General features: G+C 45.6%; 3 protein-coding genes and 1 long non-coding RNA gene across 5 annotated transcripts; 3 read left to right on the top strand and 1 right to left on the bottom strand.

The window, feature by feature from the left end:
• Positions 1–108: 108 nt before the first annotated feature.
• On the top strand, positions 109–2,791 carry LOC123112587 (transmembrane emp24 domain-containing protein p24beta2). 2 transcript variants are annotated; one of them, XM_044533620.1, is made up of 5 exons: positions 109–242; positions 1,115–1,331; positions 1,522–1,708; positions 1,812–1,919; positions 2,460–2,791. In XM_044533620.1, the coding sequence occupies exons 2-5, from the start codon at positions 1,119–1,121 to the stop codon at positions 2,591–2,593; spliced, it is 642 nt and encodes a 213-aa protein (XP_044389555.1). In that variant the 5' UTR covers positions 109–242; positions 1,115–1,118; the 3' UTR covers positions 2,594–2,791. The 2 variants fall into 2 exon arrangements, with proteins under 2 accessions (XP_044389555.1, XP_044389554.1); XM_044533619.1 differs by having other exon boundaries at positions 136–242; positions 1,119–1,331.
• A 1,016-nt stretch (positions 2,792–3,807) lies between these two features.
• Positions 3,808–6,047, top strand: LOC123112586 (peroxidase 55). The gene is made up of 3 exons (XM_044533618.1): positions 3,808–4,225; positions 4,886–5,077; positions 5,217–6,047. The coding sequence occupies exons 1-3, from the start codon at positions 3,998–4,000 to the stop codon at positions 5,778–5,780; spliced, it is 984 nt and encodes a 327-aa protein (XP_044389553.1). The 5' UTR covers positions 3,808–3,997; the 3' UTR covers positions 5,781–6,047.
• A 7,502-nt stretch (positions 6,048–13,549) lies between these two features.
• Positions 13,550–17,133, bottom strand: LOC123116507 (uncharacterized). The gene is made up of 2 exons (XR_006457095.1): positions 16,921–17,133; positions 13,550–13,788 (listed from the first exon to the last, which is right to left on the bottom strand). It is a non-coding gene; the product is annotated as an uncharacterized lncRNA (long non-coding RNA).
• A 324-nt stretch (positions 17,134–17,457) lies between these two features.
• Positions 17,458–18,808, top strand: LOC123116506 (uncharacterized). The gene is made up of 3 exons (XM_044537458.1): positions 17,458–17,755; positions 17,867–18,159; positions 18,258–18,808. The coding sequence occupies exons 1-3, from the start codon at positions 17,535–17,537 to the stop codon at positions 18,602–18,604; spliced, it is 861 nt and encodes a 286-aa protein (XP_044393393.1). The 5' UTR covers positions 17,458–17,534; the 3' UTR covers positions 18,605–18,808.
• The last annotated feature ends 280 nt before the right edge of the window (positions 18,809–19,088 follow it).

Here is a 19,088-nt window from a genome sequence, read left to right as displayed (position 1 = left end):
AATCTATATCCGGGTCCGGTAAAAAAGTTAATCTCTATACGGGCCGAGCCCGTGCATGACGCCATTACTGGGAATGCCCGGACGAACAAGTCACGTAAACCCAACAAAATTCCCTCAAAAAAAAAAAACACGTAAACCCAACAAAAGGCAGAGAAAACCTCTCGTGCGCTGCGCTCTTCTCCCCACCGAAACTCCTCCTCCGCACCCCCGCCGGAGATCCCCCGGAACCGCTTTCGCCCAAGGTCAGCTCGATCCATCCAATCTCTCAACACGCGCGTTTCGATTTCGCCGCCGCCACCCCGGATCGATCCCCTCCCCTTCCTCTGAATCGATCGATCAGCCCCGCGGGACAGCTCGCGTTGGCAATTCGATTTATTTTTTTGGGAGGAAATCGCCCTCTCTCCCCGCCCGATTCGTGGGATTTCTCGGGGTAGTCCGAGTTCCGTCCCGTCGTTGTTCGGATGCCGTGGTGCGCGCGCCTTCTGTACACTACTGGTTTCTCATTTCGCTGCCTGAAATTCACGGAGAGGGTGGACGCCCTCTGATTTTGTTTCCTGGGAGCGCCGTCTAGATCTAGCGGGAATGCTTGGCTCCTTGCGCTTGTGCCCCAGTTTTGGAGATGGGAAGGTGGTTTAACTCTTACCCTAGGTTACGCGTATCTGTCTGTATCTATCGGTATTTTTGCGCCAGTTTTGTTCATCGGTATTTTTCCAGTGATGTGGAAATTTGTACTTGTGCATCTATCCTGTGAATGAAGCAATCGCCTGAAATCTGATGCGTTAATTCACTTGTTAATTTTCAGAGTGTGCGGTTTTTTCAGGGTAAACTCTCATACCTAGAGGACCACCTTAATGTCACAATAGCTAGTGCAATGTTGTAATATTGGCATGTAGTCATGTACTCGTGTGGATTTGAAGTCATGGATCCGTGTGGATCTGAGAAGGAGATGCTCTATGTTGGTCTCCAGTTCGGTGCCCTAGGTTGTCAGAGTTTTGAGTTGAGAAGCGCTAATCCAACTGTCATGAATGGCCTCATGTAGTTGGACTGCAGTCGTTTGATAATGTCCCAATCGTAGTTGGACAGGGTCTAACTTGTTCAATTTTGTCTCTGCCAGTCAGATGATGGACGTGAGGGGCTTGAGATTGGGTTATTTCTTGGTCCTCTGCCTCGTGCCTTTCTTGCGCCATGCCGTGGCTATTCGCTTTGTGATGGACAGGGGAGAGTGCTTCTCTCACAATGTTGATTATGAAGGGGATACAGTTCATGTATCATTTGTTGTGATCAAGGCAGACACTCCATGGCACTATAGCAAGGATGGTGTCGATCTCGTGGTAAGGTCTTCTTCTCCCTATGTGCATTACTCCATTAACTTTAGCATGGTGAAATATGTGCTTGTTGTTGGCAGGGAACGATAACTGGCTAACTGTCATTATTTTTGTAGTTTATCTGTATCCTTCTTTTACTAAGAGATTTTCTGCAAGTCACATCCACTGAAACTGATTCAGTCATGATTTATTGCAGGTGAAAGACCCTAATGGCAATCAAGTCCATGATTCTCGTGCCAAGGTTAGTGATAAGTTCGAATTCATAGTTCAGAAGAGAGGTGTCCACCGTTTCTGCTTCACCAATAAGTCCCCGTATCATGAAACTGTGGACTTTGATGTGCATGTTGGTCATTTTTCATATTTTGACCAGCATGCCAAAGATGGTAAACTCTCTCTCTCTCTCTCTCTCTCTCTCTCATGCACATCAAATGGTGCAGAGACCAGTGTGTGCACCACTAATTCCTTTGTTCTGAAAAAATGGTGCAGAGCATTTTGGTCCTTTGTTTGAACAAATAAGAAAGTTGGATGAAGATCTGTATAACGTTCTGTTTGAACAGCACTGGCTAACTGCCCAAACAGACCGCCAAGCAATATGTAAGTTTCTCCTCTCACATTCTCTCTTGTAACTTGTAACTACTAGTGCATTGTAATATTTTAAGGCTCTCTTGTCTTCCTCTTTCTCTTTTATCCGAATAGCACCGCTGAGCTGTAACCTGTAACCTGTAACCATTGGCCAATGTGCGATTCTCCTGATGCTTAATGAAAAATAATTTTTAGCACTGTTAGGTGCTCCAGCCTGCTATTTGTTCATCTTGTCTGAAGGTGCCAGCACAATCAACTTCAGCAACAGTTAATACCATTTACCAACTTGAAAAGATGGCCAGTTTTGAACTTCGGGGGCCACTGGGTACTCCACAACTAGGATCGTGAGCATGCGTGGCATGTTATATTTTGTATCGACATCATTTTTCTTGCAGAGTTCTTCCATTGCACATTTGCAGTCTTTCTCCCCGATGTCTAACTAATTTCTGCTGTCACGCCAAAATTTTATTTACTCTCTGTTGCATGTTTGAAATCACCATAAAAGGCATAGTTGCTAAAGGCGTAATATTTTCCTTATCTATTGTGATGCAGTAAATGAGAACATGAGCACGAGGGCAATTCACAAGGCACTCCTCGAATCAGCTGCCCTTATTGCAGCCAGTGCTGTGCAGGTCTACTTGCTGCGACGCCTCTTCGAGCGTAAGCTGGGTACATCTAGGGTCTAATTTCTACCTCTAGCTCTCCTCACACTCACCAACCCGACTGGACTTCATTACTACAGTGTGTGGTTTCAGGATGTTGTACACCCTGTTCAGATATTCATGAGTTTTTTTCTTCGAGGATTTTGTAATTTGGATGACACAGTATGGCGCAGCATTAGAGTGCCTTCTGTGTTCCTAGTTGCCCTCCTGAGTTTCAGTTCAGCTATGATATCCGTCAACACTTGCATACTACTCCCTCTGTTCCTAAATATAAGCCTTTTTAGAGATTCCAATAAGGGACTACATACGGAGCAAAATGAGTGAATGTACACTTTAAAATATGTCTATACATCCGTATGTAGTTTGTATTGAAATCTCGAAAAAGACTTATATTTAGAAACGGAGGGAGTAGTATGCGCTAACCGCTTCGTGGCACAATTATGAAAATGTTTGAAACATGAAGATCAAACAACAAAGCTCTTTGGCCGCATCGGTTGAGGTTTGCTCTGTTCAGTGCTGGTCTGTCACGCCAGAAGTCGCGGGTTCGAGGGCTCCTAATTTTATGTTTTGGGAAAGTTGAAGTGAATTTTTTTGGTAAATATAAAATAAATAGGGGGATCCTTTTGTTGTCAAGCCCTCTGAACAACAAAAAATGGCTGGATTGAACTGAAAGGAGTGGACTGCCAGCCCAGACCTGCTAGTCTGCTTCAGTACCCTTTATATGGCAAACACAGGCCATGTTTCCAATGATAAAGAGATAATTTAGTTTGAATTATCCAATCTTGTGATTCTGGTATGATTCCTTGATCTGATTGCCTGGACTTACAAGAGATCTCAATCGTCAGACGGTGCCAAATCCAAGGAGAAGAAACAGTTGGAACCCATGTGCAGCCCAGCCTCACTTAACTCACAATTCCTCTTCTCTCTAGATTTGATTGGCTCCACAGCTTCTCAGACTGATGATGATTTGAAAAGTCCAACATGATTGGCAACTTGGCATGGCCGTCTCTCTCTCACTGCATCGAGCCAGGAATATATCCCTTTCCAGTGTCATCTACGCGCTTTTAAAAATGGTTCGCATAACTGACGAACAAATCCTCTGGGAATAATATCTTTCATCAAATCGTATTGCAGATAATACAGCTTCCAGCTTCCATTATCCTCAGCTCAATCATCATCATCTCTATAATAATTCTCAGTAGAAAAAAAGAAGAAGAGAGGAAAGCTGTATACATAGGGAGGCCCATCTTGGCTGTCCCCTGGCCCGCCTCTCACTGTCACTCACTTGTAGCTAGAGTGACCAGTGAGGCAGCAGCAGCTTGTAGCTATAGCTGCCTTCTCCCCACGGGAAACCAAAATTCGATTCCAACACGCACGCGCAAGCACCGCACCTCTGAGCGGCTGAGCTCCAGGGCCAGGGCCAGGGCCATGGAGCAGCGGAGAAGGGGCAGCTGCTTCTGCTTGCTCGCCGTGACGGCGGTGGTGGTGGTGGCGGCGGCGTCCGGCGGCGAGGCGAAGCTGTCGCCGGACCACTACCGCAGGACGTGCCCGCGCGTGGAGTCGATCGTGCGGTCGGCCGTGGCCAGGAAGGTGAGGGCGACCTTCGTCACCGTCCCCGCCACGCTCAGGCTCTTCTTCCACGACTGCTTCGTCCAGGTGAGCCGCCGCCCGCCGCTGAGATCGATCCATCCACGCATCATTGCTTCCTCTCAACCCTCTCTGGAATCGGATTCTTTTCTTCCCTGTAAACTTCCATGATTTCGTCACTGCTAGAGCCTAGAGGGGATTTCTTCCGGTCGCAGCTAGTTGCATTTGCAGATTGCAAACACCTGCAACTTGCAGGCAGCCAGCTGCTTTTCCGGTTTCCAGCTCAGCGGCACGAGCAGCTTGTCCTGCCTGCACTAGTGATGCGACCCACTGACCCCATTAGCCATTGGCCAGGCACTGATTGGTCCCATCCTGAGTACAGTAGATCACAGTGCAATTGGCTGATTAATCTGCCTGTCCCAGCAAAGCAGAGAGCATTTTGCACTTGATGAGTAGTACTTTTCTCAGTGAGAAGAGGTTAGGTGGAGATCAGGTCAGACAGAGTGGCAGATAATTGCTGGCTGCGAGTGGGCAAAGCTCGCTCGATCGGCTCCCGCGATCACGCGCGCGCCCGTCGCTTCGGCCATGTGACCGCACGACCTCCCTGTCAACCCGGCCGCTTTGCCGCGTCCGACGTGGCCAACCACGTGGTCCACGTCGTTTGAGGATGATGATCTACCTTTTTACTGCTCATGGTCATGCGGTGCGGTGGTATGTTTTGTTGGGCAGGGCTGTGACGCGTCGGTGATGATCGCGTCAAGCAGCAACGACGCCGAGAAGGACGCGCCGGACAACCAGTCCCTCGCCGGCGACGGCTTCGACACCGTCGTGCGCGCCAAGGCCGCCGTCGAGAAGGCATGCCCCGGCGTCGTCTCCTGTGCCGACATCCTCGCCCTCGCCGCCCGGGACGTCGTCTCCATGGTACCAGCGATCAATCACGCTCTATACTAATATATCTCAACCATGCCATGTTTTAAATTGCACCTCCTGTCGTGTCCTGTCTGTCCCTGACAATGTCTCTCTCTGATCTGATCCCTGTGCCGGTGCACGGCAATGGCAGTCGTCGGGCCCGAGCTGGAAGGTGGAGCTCGGCCGGCTGGACGGGCTCGTCTCCAAGGCCGGCGACGTCACGGGCAGGCTACCGGGCCCAGACATGCAGCCGGACGCCATCACCGCGCTGTTCGACGGCAACGGCCTCGCCGTGCGCGACATGGTCGCGCTCTCGGGCGCGCACACCGTTGGCTTCTCCCACTGCGAGCGCTTCGCCGGCCGGCTCTACCGGCACGGCGCGGTGGACCCGTCGTTGAGCCCGTCGTACGCGCGGCAGCTGATGGCGGCGTGCCCGCCGGACGTCGACCCGACCATCGCCGTCGACATGGACCCCGTCACGCCCACCGTCTTCGACAACAAATACTACGCCAACCTGGCCGCGGGCCTGGGGCTGTTCGCCTCCGACCAGGCGCTGCACGACGGCGCCGCGTCGCGGCCGGCCGTGGAGGGGTTCGCCGGGAACCAGACGCTCTTCTTCGAGGCGTTCAAGGAGGCCATGGTGAAGCTCGGGAGGGTCGGGGTGAAGAGCGGCGGGGACGGGGAGATCAGACGAGACTGCACCGCGTTCAACTAGTAGGAGAGGAAACCGGCCGCCAGGCACGGTGACACTAGCTGGTACTGTAACTGAGAAGAAAAGTTATAAGGTCTCGATGCATTGATAAAACAATTTTTTTTTTATAAATGCACCGCACGTAAGTAGCACACAGAGTCTGATGATCTAAAACTGTCTGCCACTACCATGTTCTTCATTGTCATGTGCACTGTTGGTCCAGCCAATGGATCTTGTTCCTGGTTCTCGAAGATGAACCATCCCCTCCATTATCATGAGTATTTTTCTGAATCCTACCCCAGTTTTGCTCCATCTGCAGACGGCCTCAAACCATTAATTTCATTGCCACATCGAGGACGCATTCACATAAACAACAATCTACCAGTAAAGATACCCGATTCCTGGCTAATATATTTTCATATCTGAAGTTGGACATGCGACATATATATTCCCATACATAGAAATTTACATATACTCCTACATTACAACAAGATCACTACAGTGGGTCATACGAAAATACAAAGAATTTGAGTTCAAACTTGCAGACATATATTTGCGGTATATTTTCATGCGGCCTCAAAAATGGCTTGGGCCAACGCTGGGCGCAAGCGTCGACCCAAACATGAAAGTAGACATGGGTGTCCGCCGGGCAGACCCAAATGGACAAATGGTGGACAAAATCGCCGCCCCTTTGGGTAGGCCGGTTGGAGTTGCTCTTACGGCTGCTCGCACGCTTCAGCAGGGGTCTGACAGAGCTGGGCTACACACGAAGGTACGGTTGTTGTCCCGGTGGTGGGGATTTGCACTTGCTTGGGGTGAGAACCCCACATCGGTTTTGCCGATGCTGGCGGCAACGGGTGTCCATCGTTTTCCTCGTGGAGGTGCTACCATGGAGCTTGTGGCGCCATCGCTGCCTTGTTTCATGGTATCCAGGTGAAAACCTATGATCGGCCTTGCCGGTTCAGATGGCGCCATGGTAGTGGTGTGTCCTCGACACCACTTCCTCCTTGGAGGCGTCATTGTGAAGACCCAAATGATAGCTTTTGTAATTGCATGTGGTTGAAGGAGGTGTGTCAAGTCGCGGTGGGGCATCCACCTTAGGGATTGATCGCGGCGTTCTGGCCCTGCCAACGTCATCTTGGCTCGGTCATTCCTTGGATTCGGTTCGATTCTGCCATCCGAAGCCGAGTTAGCGGGGTGTGATCCTCTTTGGACCACCTCGTTCCTGTATGACACATCTCCCCTTTACATGGTGTTGTTGGTGGCGACCAGACAACCAACGTTCAAGGCTCACCTTGCTTGGTCAGATGAAAATGGAAGTTGAGACCTCGGGGGAAACCCCTAGCCCAGGTCCTCCTGGAGCGGTTGATGGCGGCGCATCCGACGTCCCGACCCTTCTTGAAGGCATCCTCTGGGGGTCTGCTTGGTTGACGTGTGGGTGTTGCGGCGGGGATGTTCGTGGTGGTGGTGCAACCCGATGGGTCGGTGGTGGTATGTGTTCCTCTGTGGTGGTGTTCTTCGATGTCGTCTCTGCCATTGTGGTGCGGCGAGCTTCGTGCTCTTGGCGCTGTCTCGGTTCATCTTTGCTCAATGACGCCGCAAGATGCTTCTCTAACCTGCTAATCGTTCCTGATTTTCCCTGGCAGAGTGCCCTGTCAAGGTCCGTGCTAGTCACTCGTTGATGTGGATGCTCCTCTGTTGTGCCATGGTGCCTGATACGCACGCCAGTCTGGTGCGTTAGGCTGCTTGTCAAGTTTTGGTATTGTGATCCCTTGACGACTCCCCTCGTCTACTTATGCCTTGTGGCGATGTCCTTTGTTTTCTAGCTAGGCGTGCCTTGCCTTGGATGTCCATTGTTTTTTTGTTTCTCTTCTTCTTCTACCCTTGTTGTACAATTCTTTGGCGTGGTTCCTCTTATAAACGGGTTCAACTTGTTTATGTTTCTGCACCGGTTTTCCTTATAAACGAGATTAATCTCATGACATTATGGCCACTTTGAAATATATCCAGGTGGGGAGCCTTCCCCCTTGGTGACCATTTAAAAAAAAGTGTCATAGTTGTAGCTGTTAGAATTCAGTTTCGTGAGTGTTCTTCAGTTAAATTGTTAATAGCAGAAAAAACCTAGCTACGACTTGGTCCTAAGTTGTTAGGTTGATCATTGATCGCCCTGATCGGATCATGGGATGGCACGACATCTAAACAGTCATGGCAACGATGTAAGGTGGCGTGTGAGGAGTGCTGGGATGGGTGGCAGCACTCACGACTCGGACGTGGCCTAGTTTTTTGTTTTCAGAGCATTGTATAATCGCTGAATAAATAGAGAAAGTAGAAGAAAAGTTGTAGGTTGAACACGACACGGAATCATCGTCTCTTTCTCCCCCTCTCTAGTTTTATCTCATGTGAGCTTGAGCCAAGACTAACATGTGGCATCAAAGCCTTGAGTTTTGGTCCCTGTGATGATCGGTCATGGTGACAATGTAAGGTGCGAGCTCGATGATCCTATCAGCAATAAGAAGATCATGCAGAAGTGGCCCGGTATCGTTCCCAAGCGCTACTTGTAGCTCGTGGTGTCCATCGACAACCTCATTGATCTAGATACGGGATCGATCAAGGAGATCGTGTGCCATTTCAAGGCGGCAGAGGAGCGCTATGAGCTGGACACCGAGGAGGAGGAAGGCACCAAGCTGCCGCTCACCGAGGAGTGGCGAGCACGTGCCGGATGCCACGAGCAGAACGACTCCTCAAGTGACGGCTCGAATGTTGGTAATAAGCAACACGGGAAGGGCCAGGGCGAGCGTGCCCCGGTGGCGGCAAGGCCGGACCAAGCACAACGACAATTGCTGGTACTGTGGCATCAAGGGCTATTTGGGCCCGTGAATGCCACGACAAGGAGCAGGACGAGGCTATCGACATGGCACTGGTTCCCGAGGTTGAGGACGAAGAGCCTGCACTTCTCATAGCTCAGGTCGCGACTCCGCCCATGCAGCAAACCACATCAGAGTGCGGCGTCGAGTCATCCACCTCAACGAGGAGCGCACCAAGGTTTTCCTTGGCGCTGAGGGAAAGGAGAAGGAGGTCAAGTGGCACATGGACACGGGTGCACCCAACCACATGACCGGCAGCGCCATTGCCTTCTTTGAGCTAGATCGACACGTCTCCAGTAGGCAACTCTTGTTCCAGAGTCAGTTTGAAAGCATGACTGTATATGTTACCTTTTACTAGCTTGCTTTTACTTACTTTGTTGTCCTATAGAGATACATAATAGCTACATGTATGGTTGATGAGTCCCTTTAGTGATCCGATAATGAATAGCAAAAAGGGTCCCTCTTCTGTAAAATGTGACCCTGATCTATTGAACCCACAAGAGGATGTGCACTTGTGACAAGGGTTTCTACAAAGTTTTTGTGAGAGAATCAAATTATAGTTTTTAGACTGGATCGTCATCACCTTTGCTACTAAGATACTCATAATAAAAACAGTATGAGGACTTGATTCTTACAACCATATGTTTCTGATTGGGTTCTTCATGATCTTAATTTTTGCTCTGGAAGACACCCGTTAAGATGTGCTTGCAACGACTCGAAGTGGGGATTGTGGTCTAGATTACGTCTTCACCGGAACACGCCTGCATCAAGAATCAGTTTTCCAGCCGTGGGCCCTATCCATCACACAAGGTTACCCTGGTTATTATGATAAATCAGACAAAAGCATTGGTCGTTCAATGACTAGACCTCATGTATCCCCAAGGGTTGGCTTCATGCTACCGTACTAAACATTTCAGTCACTCATGTTCAGAATAGCGCTCCACTTCCTCCATGCTCCTAACCTCTCGTTGATTGAACTCTGGGATAATGGGTACCTGCAAGGTCGAAGAACGTCAGAGAGACAAGAGATAACTGCGATACAATTTTATTTTACACATACATGACGTTCATTCAAAGTCATTCATCGACCCCTCATACAAACACATCCGGTTGCAAGGTTATGCCTCTACCCATTGACTTACCAAATTTATCACACACGGCGACCGGGTCACATGATAAAATCACAGAACAAGACATCAAGATGAAAATTTTGTTGATAATATGTCTTAAAGTGTATTGCCTACAAGTATGGCCATCTTTAAGGTGGATTGTCGTGGTGGTGGCTATGGAGATGAGATGGGAAATGTTGGAAGCTAGGATTTGTGAATGGCTTCTGTTGCAGAGATTGAGGTTTCTGGCGATGCTCCTTCGCGATTCTGGTATGGATCCCTTCATATAAGTTGGAGGGTTGGACACCACGGTGCCAGACGCTGTCTTGCTCTTTGTTTGTTCTTGTGCGTATCCCATTTAATTTCTTATTTCTCCATTTTGCTTCTTTTCTTGTATGACTTCTTTTCCTATGGAAACAAAATAAAGAGAGGATTTCACAATCTCTTGCATTCATTAATCATTAGTGGCAATATCAGAGGGAATATCTCAGATTTAATAAGATAAACCGGGTTAAACAAAAGTGTGATGAGCATAAAAAGTACACTCATCAAACTCCCCAAGCTTAAACCTTGATTGCTCTCGAGCAACATAGATAGAAACCAAAATCGTAAGGAACTCAGTTGTTTAAATTGTAATAACGAGAAGGTTATTTACGATCGATATGCCTAGATAGCCCTTTGCTCTATAGCGGTGGCATGGTTATTATGAAAGTGTTAGTGTAGAAAATATAATTAACACAAAAATCTTGCTCCACTATAGAAAATATTGAAGTAGCTCAACACTTTTTTTTACAGGAACAACGGAAGGGAATTTTATTTCTTGAGCAATCAAAACATAAATTACGAGAGTGAAAGGTATGTAAAGACAACACGACACTAGAGTAACTCGCTAACACCCACAAGTGTCTCCTCATCAATGCTCTCAACCACTTCTTTCAACCATTGCTTGTTGAAACTTTCGTTGTCCAGTGATGGGATTATGCCAAAGAATTGATACATGCATAGGGTATCGTTGTGGCTTAAGTTTGAGTACTATGGGCCAATATGTTGTCTCTTTCGAGCTCTTGCGATTAGTACTCGCTTCCACATACACACATCCTTCAAGAGAAAGCCGGATAATATTCGCTTTAGTGTTACCACTACGAACTTTAACAAACTCATAATCGATATCCGAGTTGAAACTCACATGGATCGTTCATTTGCCAATGTAGTTCTCAACATAACATCAAGAGAGGTGACGCACATTTACACACGTAACCACATATATAGTGACAAGACCATGACATAGGCGAGAAGTTGAAGCACCATGTAAAAATGCAAAACCATATTTTGACATAATCTCGATCTCCTTTCAACTTGGTTTCTCTAGACAACTTTATCCACAAGTCGTATTGAGTCTATTAAATTTAACACTATGGGGTTGAGTATCGCTAATATCATCTTCCCTACAAATTTTCTCAACACCCAAGTTCTAGAGACTTTTTCATATGCATGGTTATTCTTTGTTAATATCCCTTTCTTTAAAAAACTAGTCTCACAACAAGTTTGATTATCTAGATTAAATAGAACACATATTACTAAATTATTTTATCTACAAGAACACAACTTTTGTTTTAACTATCAAGACTTACTCCCACTTGAATACTTCACACATAATACAACTATGATTATTCTAAGTAATTCAAGTGCAAAAGGCGGAAGTCGTAGGACATATCTTCATGATCATGAATTTCCATGCTTCTCTTCCTTAAGGATAAGTTCCTCATTGCCTGGCGTAGATCAACTTTGTTGTGTAAATATAAACAAGAATGCAAACAAAATATAGGGCAAAAGGAAAAGAGCAAAGCAAAAGAAAAATTATTCTATTTTTTTAGTTTTTGGGTGTTTCAAAGCTAGCTTGCAAAAGAATTTGCAACTAGCAAAAAGAAAAACAAACCAAAAAGTAAAGTGCCAACACGAGTGTTTGAAGCCAAGCCAACTGAAGTACAACCCCATTACAACTTAATAATAAATTCTGCCATATCTTGACGTAGACGTGGAAGTAACCTCCCCAAGTTTAAGCTTTTGCAAAGGCCAAACTTAGGGAGATATTATGGCAGCGGGTAGTACGGAAACCATCCTTGGCTCCATTCGGAGAAGTTGTTGGCCATAGTCACGGACGTGTCTTGAAGGGACGCGACAAGCTTGCTCATGTTGTTGATGGAGCCCCCGAGATTGTTGATATCGGCGTACGTGGTGTAGGACACTTCCTATTGTGCATCTTCTTGGAGTTGCTCATCCTCATCATCGATGGCTAGTTAATCTTCATCAACTTGTTCTGTTTTGGCGCCTCTTGTTGAAAAGTTACATCATCTTGCTATGGCATGTAATGCAAAATACCAATGTGCGCCTCTTGTTCTTCCCCGTGTGCCGAGTCCACGGGAACCCTTAATTACCTTAGTGAGAGTGGAGTGCGAAAACTACGGTAGTGGCGTGCGTGGTACGAATTCTACTTCGAGTATAACACATATTGTACTCAGATCAGCCCAATTACAAACATCAAGAGTGGCTCAAGCACCCAAGTTAGAACTAGGCAATCACATATGTTACGTTATACACATACCAATGGGAATTCCAAACTCCCCGAGAATGCATCAATCAGCTTGTTGGTTTTATCGCTTTATCCACCTCGTTGTGCTCTTTTACTTCTTTTATGCTATTTATATTTCCACCTCATTTTACATTGTGTCTACAAGTAACTTGCAGGCACATTTCCATAAATGTCTACAACTAACTTGCAGGCACATTTCCATAAATCTCTATAAGGGACAAAGTTCAATTCTTGTGCTTCGTGTGAGATCAATACTCTTACTTCGAAAAGGCTACAAGTAAACCCTATGCACTTGCATGCCATCAAACTTTTTCTGGTGCCGCTGCTGGAGTTAAGCGCTTTCGGGCTTTGTTTAAAGTTTTGATATATTCTGTGGTCTAATAGTTATTTTGTAGGCTCTTGGCAACCATGGACAAATATGAACAATTTTACTAGCTTACTATGATTAATGTCTCGAGACCTTGTTTTGGCAATATCTTTATATCTTCGGGGCCGTGACCCGCTGGTGAAACATTTGTGATTAACCCAAGTTACTCAGTATGTTGCAGGGTACGCCATTCAGGGGATATTCGATGTCTCTATGTCAATTTTATAGGTTACGAAGGATTCTAGGTTGGATGATATATTTTCTAGTACCGGTTGTCTTTTGTATTTATTTTGATAAGATTAATCATCCCTTCTTTCTTAGCATATGGCGTGCCATTTGTTTTGTTTGGAATTCTCTACTGCAAGACTTATCAATCACATTATTGCCAGTATATTTTTGGTTGAAACTATATGACGCTGTGTCGATTCCTAAATTGTACACCTGAGTTATTTTTATCTAGCTTTGCCCTTGATGATGCACAGTTTCAGACCGTTCATGAGGTATGTGATTAGTTCGACATCATGGCCTATATAAAATCTTTATTCAAGATACCCCATGATACAAAATATATATGAACATCGTGCAATTTCTAAATGAACCATGCAATAATCCCCACATATCACAGTCATTGATATGTTACATTCAATATGCACTTACTTTGTGGCATACCAACCCATATCAACTTGAACACGGACCGCAACCATCTTACTCTACTTATGCATAAATTTGGGTCTGAATTCATTGTCCATGAGCTATCTTATTGGTGGACCAACAAACTACGATGACCTGGTCTTCATATGCTGATTTGAAGAGCAATGAAGATATATATATATATATACTCTTAATAGAAATACAATACATCATATCGAATAATCATTTCTTCTTGATTAAATTGTCTTTCTCAAACTAAAAATGTATATTTCTATTCAACATCCATTTTGGCTGCATAGGCATTGACCGGCGAAACTACTACAATGTCCTCGAGGGAGCCCTTCCTTGACACATTCAAGTTTGCAATCAATGCTAATGAAGCATGGACCCCTGTACCTCTTGCTCGGCTTTGAGCACACCTTTCTATTGTATCCTTGGGCTATAACCACCTCTACAAGGAAGAATTACAATACAATCATGCATCAAATTATTTTTTAGACATGTTTATCTAGAAAAGTGCAACAATTGTTAAACAAGTATAGTTTATCTATCTATCTATTTATTTATAATTATACGTAAATTGTGTATTTGTGTGTGTCCTTGGGATGAAGCATTAATTTCAGGTTTGCATGATCTTAGAATGTTGTATGCGGGAATCAGATAGCTAAATGCGCACAAAGAAAGAAGTATACTTGATAAGGCCACACATGGAAGAAACAAAATTGGTGATATCAATAAATTTTAAACGATAAAAATGTTATGCAGATGAAATCATATGCCAGATTCATAATATTTTTTCTACAAGTGGATTAATATCGATGATGGATTTGAAAGTAGACCGCACTTGGATATGTTTCCACAAAAAAAAATCTTTGACCCTTTTGTTACCATGCATCACACATCAGTTACGTATCAATTTTGTAACAAGTTATCATGCACCCTTTTACTACCATGGTGACAAGTTTTACTAGACAATGTGGTAATTATGTCGCCCTCATGGTGTTCCACACAGTCTCATACATTATTGTTATAGTGGTATCTAATACTAACCATCAACATAACTATATCACCTAATAAATTTGACCAAACAATATGCAATACATGAACAACATAATAATAGAATGTCTATTATATTATTAAATATGTTCTAAACAATATACCATGCAGACGATTTTTATGCGTAACAAGTTATCACCTACCACAGGAAGTACATTATCACCATGCATTGTGGTAACTTTATCACCATGGACTAGAAGTACATCACCACACCAATATGACATAACAAACACTAAGCATCATTATAACTACACCACCTGGTAAATTTTATGGCAAAGACAGTAGCATGTTGGTGGTAAACTCTTTATCCAAATTAAGTGCCACTACCTAGCTAGTAGTGTCATCATTGTAGCACATCTCCATAACTTAGCGCTTACACGTGTAAGTGTTGAAAGGTACATGGTGACACATGTAGGGGCAAAACTTACCCGCTAATCTCTTAAACAAGACAAATATGTTGATGGTGATAATGTCAGGTCAACTGTACAAATCATTCAGTAGTAAATGATACATGTGTTTTGCATCACAATTTTATAAGATAATTTTCTCCATTATCATGGCTATTCAACCACCGTTACTTTATTGTATCTCTATTTTCCATGCATTTTCAGAATTGCATTGGAGGGGCCCGAAAGCCTTGCTAGACAAGAAAATTGGAGAAGAACACAAATGAAAAGACATTTCCAGGACTAAAGAAAAAATTCAACAACATGTAGGAAAAGGAGCAGAACCAAGTGGGCCCAGCACACGAAGGCCTAGGAGACCCATGAGGTGGGCTCATGTGGCCCATGAAGGAGGATGTGTGACATGGCTGTACGACCCACTTAGATCCCCCTTCGTCTCTCCTTTTGAGGGGTACCGCCTTCGCACTCAAGAGACATGCCATTTTTTCACATAAATTTTTGAGGTGGCGGTGGACGTTAGGGAACCCTGGTTTCTCTTCTGGAGGTCTGATTATGTTGATTACTCCACCTAAGGCCAGGGAAATTCGTCACCATCGACCACTAATACCATGGAAACACTGGGATTACCCCCTTTGTACTCAAGAGACATGATATTTTTTGCGTAGTCTTTTGAGGCGGCGACGGCTGCTAGGGAACACTAGTTTCTCCCCCGAGGGCTGATTCTATTGATTAGGCCACCTCCGACAGGGAAATTCGTCGCCATCGTTGTTACCAATACCAAGGAAACATGGGGGATCATCATCATTTGTACCATCCGTATCTACAACAATCGTTGTTACCAATACCAAGGAAACATGGGGGATCATCATCATTCGTACCATCCGTATCTACAACAACATCCCCATCTCCATCTCCACTATCATCCATATGCAATTGGTGTAGATCGGTTCCTCGTAATCATTTTCTGGTGTTAATTGATATCTTTTAGTTGAAGGCTTTTGTTTTATTGATGAAATATTATACATTTGGATTATTATCCATATTAATACGCCCCTAAAAATAAACATGTCCGTGACCCGTTAGTAATTCAGTACCTTCCTCAGGACACGGGAAAAAACCAATTTTAAGGCCCATATGAATTGCAATAAAGGTTGATGCCTGATTATATGGTGGTGTAATTCTCTAATGGCGATGTGCAAATGTTGATTGCACCTCACCTTCTATGGGCCTAAAGGAGAGCATTGTGTCATAATGAATCTACGAGAGTTGGCCGGAGTGACATAATACCGTTCCTGAAGTTGAGGAGTTATAACATCAGGGAGTACAAAGGATACAATAACTTAAAACTGAGCTTATATCTTGCCTTAATTATTCGAATGGATAACCGGGATGTCCGTCGGGAGTACAATCATAAGTATAAGTGAGTCAATGGTTATGCAGCATATAATCTTAGCTTCTTTCCACATTATAAAGAAAAGGTGTTATCCATGCCTTCGTCGAAAAGGACCCAGTCTTTATACGAAACACAACATGTTTGTTAGCACAATTATGATTGGCCACTTGTTACAGTCTTTTACTCCCTCCGTCCCAAAATAAGTGTCTCAATTTTACAAAGTTGAGACACTTATTTTGGGACGGAGGGAGTACTTCTCATCGTTCTTTCAATTTCCAACCATCTAATGAATCAAACACGCTACTCTCACTTGATTCAATTTTTGCATTGATTCTTGACTATTTCTTATGCACCAATTCCTTTTGCTCCTTGTTGAGTTTTGCTCTTTTATTGAAAGATCTACAATATATCACCTACAATCATGTGTATCATTAACTTTTCAAACCAATGAAATTTCATTTTAACATACCAAACATAGGTTCTAGTTTTGAAGCCCTCATCGAGGCAAGGCCAACAATTATCACAGATCATAAATTGAGTACAACTTTTTGTAGCTTTTAGTTTGAAAGAAAATAAATGACATCTGTTGTTTTGTTATTTTTGCATGCGTGCAAATAACACACAAATAAACGTTAGTGATTTTCAACAAAAAAAGACATTAGTGGAAGCATGCCCCCTATATATGCTGTATCACAATCGTGGATCAAGCTAGACTTGCCTAGCTACTTACCGGTGGACACAAGGAGCAGCAGAAGGACAAGGGCGGCAGCGGTGACGGCGGAGGACCGGCGCGACGACCCCATTGATCCGCTGATGGATGCGCTGCAGATCAACGAAGGCCCTTGAGCCTGGAAAGATGCAATCTTCTCTCTTCTCAGGACCAAGGCTAATGATTGAAGAGCGTATTAGAGAAGTTGTGCCGATTTAGCTCCATGCATGGGCGTGACCAGCCAATAAGCATCAGGCCACACGAACATCTCGGACCTCTACTATAAATAAACCCGGCCGGCAAGCCACCACCGCCGCTCACTCGCAACGACTTCCTCGACCGCCAGCGCCAAGGTTGACGGGACGGGTGTGCTTGTTCGGGTGTCCGACTTGCCATAGGATTTGGTTGGGTGTGCTTGTTCGGGTGTCCGACTTGCCATAGGATTCGGTTGCTCGGGTCCGTGATCCAGGCCGAGTCGGGTTGCACATGTTCCCTGCGTCTGATCCCTAATATATATACGCACGTACCCACGGTGCACTAGACCATACCGATCGAAGCAGAGAGACTTCTTGGAGATCCGTCGAGAGTTGCGACGACTTAGGCTACTAGCAAGCTCCCAGCTCTCCAGAGGCTCGATGGAAGAAAAGAAGAGGATGCCCACTCGCTCGATCTTTCCATCGTCATCAATGGGATCCGCACTGTCGTCGATGGCGCGGGTGATGATGCGGAAGCTGGACGGCCCGCCGCCGGCTTTCGTGCACGACCTGCACCGCGAGGAGCAGACGCTCCAGGAACGCTCCATGTGCGGCTGCGGCAAGCCACCGGCGTCGACGCCTTGCCGTCAGCGCACCGAAGAGTACGTTCTCCGATATCCGACTCCAATCCGGCCGTCTCTCTCCTTGCTTAGCTCTTCGAGTCCGTCAACCTATTGCTGTTTGCTAACGGTGATGTCTGGATCGATTTGCAGGGAGCGCGACGCCTCCATCATCGGCCACGTCCACCACGCCCTCCGCCACTACAACGCCACCAACCCGGGCTCGGAGTTCGTCCCCATCAAGCCATTGATGGCCGCGTACGTGGGCTTCGAAGGCCACATCTGGGTCCACGTCAGCTTCGTGGCTCGCGGGAGGAAGATCGTCAGCGGCAAACGGAGGCGCAACACTGTCAGCGACACCGTCACCGACGAGCACTTCTTCGCGGAGCTGCGCTACAGCCACCGCAGCTCCGACGCGCCGGCCGTCGAAACATGCACCATCGTCGGTAAGCAGCGACCACCACCTTAACCGCCATGAGAAAACAATCATCTCTTCGGATTCTCACCAGATGTTTTTCTTCCGTTTGTTCTCTACTATCGACAGATAAGAAGCCGCGCCACAGCCACTTGAAGACCTCGTGTACATTTTGCCCAGAAAGCTTTGAGATCTTGCACCCTCTTGACGGGAGCTTCGTGTGCAGAAAGAAGACCCAAGCAAATGAGGGGCAAGGTTTCACGCACTTCATGAATCTGCTTGAGAAGCCGTTCACATGCCCCACTGCCGGTGCAGAAGACAAGGAGGATGCGGCAGCTCCGGAGGAACAGAAAGCTCCAGAGGAACAGAAGGAGGAACATAGTAGCACCATGAGCCGGCCTTTCTCCTCCTTTGATTTTTTTCGTAATCTCATGACAAGGGTTTTGCCGGCCTTTGACGATAATCTTGTGTTCTAGAGTAGTAGCGGATCTACATGAGAAGTCAATGTAATGAGTTCATGTTAGACTCGATCAAAAGTATATGTCAATTTAGTGAAGGATTTTGTAAATGTTCTGGTCGTGTCAATCATTTTGCCACTTCAGGAAGGCCTGTTCTCTAGAAGCTCTTCAAGTTTGGGTCGAACACCATCTCTAAGTTAGACTTTTTCTATAATACATCTCTAAGTTAGACTAGCTTTCCTTCATGATCCCTAGAGCTGGCATGCATTTGTTGATTTTTTTGTTCTTTTGCTTTTGTACCATTTTAACTTTATTTTTTAGTTTGACCAAAAAATACAGTAGAACGATTGTTCTATCCAAATGATAAGTGTCACATGGTGTAGTTTGACGTCACAGGGTAACCGCTCTATCAGTTCTTTGAAGTCATTTGATATTGTTGGTTACTCGTCACCAACTGGTCACATGATAGAGCGATTACCATTCATGTGACGTTAAACTACAC

Source organism: Triticum aestivum, chromosome 5B, assembly GCF_018294505.1.
Source record: "Triticum aestivum cultivar Chinese Spring chromosome 5B, IWGSC CS RefSeq v2.1, whole genome shotgun sequence".
Taxonomy (NCBI): Eukaryota; Viridiplantae; Streptophyta; class Magnoliopsida; order Poales; family Poaceae; genus Triticum; species Triticum aestivum.
The sequence above is the reverse complement of the archived record's forward strand: the minus strand, read 5'-3'. Positions and strand labels throughout refer to the sequence as shown.

Excerpts from the sequence above, each read along its gene's own strand:
- LOC123112587 (XM_044533620.1), top strand. The coding sequence starts at position 1,119 with ATGATGGACGTGAGGGGCTTGAGATTGGGTTATTTCTTGGTCCTCTGC. Across the intron at positions 1,332-1,521 it reads AGGATGGTGTCGATCTCGTG|GTGAAAGACCCTAATGGCAA; the intron begins GTAAGGTCTTCT and ends GATTTATTGCAG. Across the intron at positions 1,920-2,459 it reads AACAGACCGCCAAGCAATAT|TAAATGAGAACATGAGCACG; the intron begins GTAAGTTTCTCC and ends ATTGTGATGCAG.
- LOC123112586 (XM_044533618.1), top strand. The coding sequence starts at position 3,998 with ATGGAGCAGCGGAGAAGGGGCAGCTGCTTCTGCTTGCTCGCCGTGACG. Across the intron at positions 4,226-4,885 it reads TCCACGACTGCTTCGTCCAG|GGCTGTGACGCGTCGGTGAT; the intron begins GTGAGCCGCCGC and ends TTTGTTGGGCAG. Across the intron at positions 5,078-5,216 it reads CCCGGGACGTCGTCTCCATG|TCGTCGGGCCCGAGCTGGAA; the intron begins GTACCAGCGATC and ends CGGCAATGGCAG.
- LOC123116506 (XM_044537458.1), top strand. The coding sequence starts at position 17,535 with ATGGAAGAAAAGAAGAGGATGCCCACTCGCTCGATCTTTCCATCGTCA. Across the intron at positions 17,756-17,866 it reads TGCCGTCAGCGCACCGAAGA|GGAGCGCGACGCCTCCATCA; the intron begins GTACGTTCTCCG and ends ATCGATTTGCAG. Across the intron at positions 18,160-18,257 it reads CGAAACATGCACCATCGTCG|ATAAGAAGCCGCGCCACAGC; the intron begins GTAAGCAGCGAC and ends TACTATCGACAG.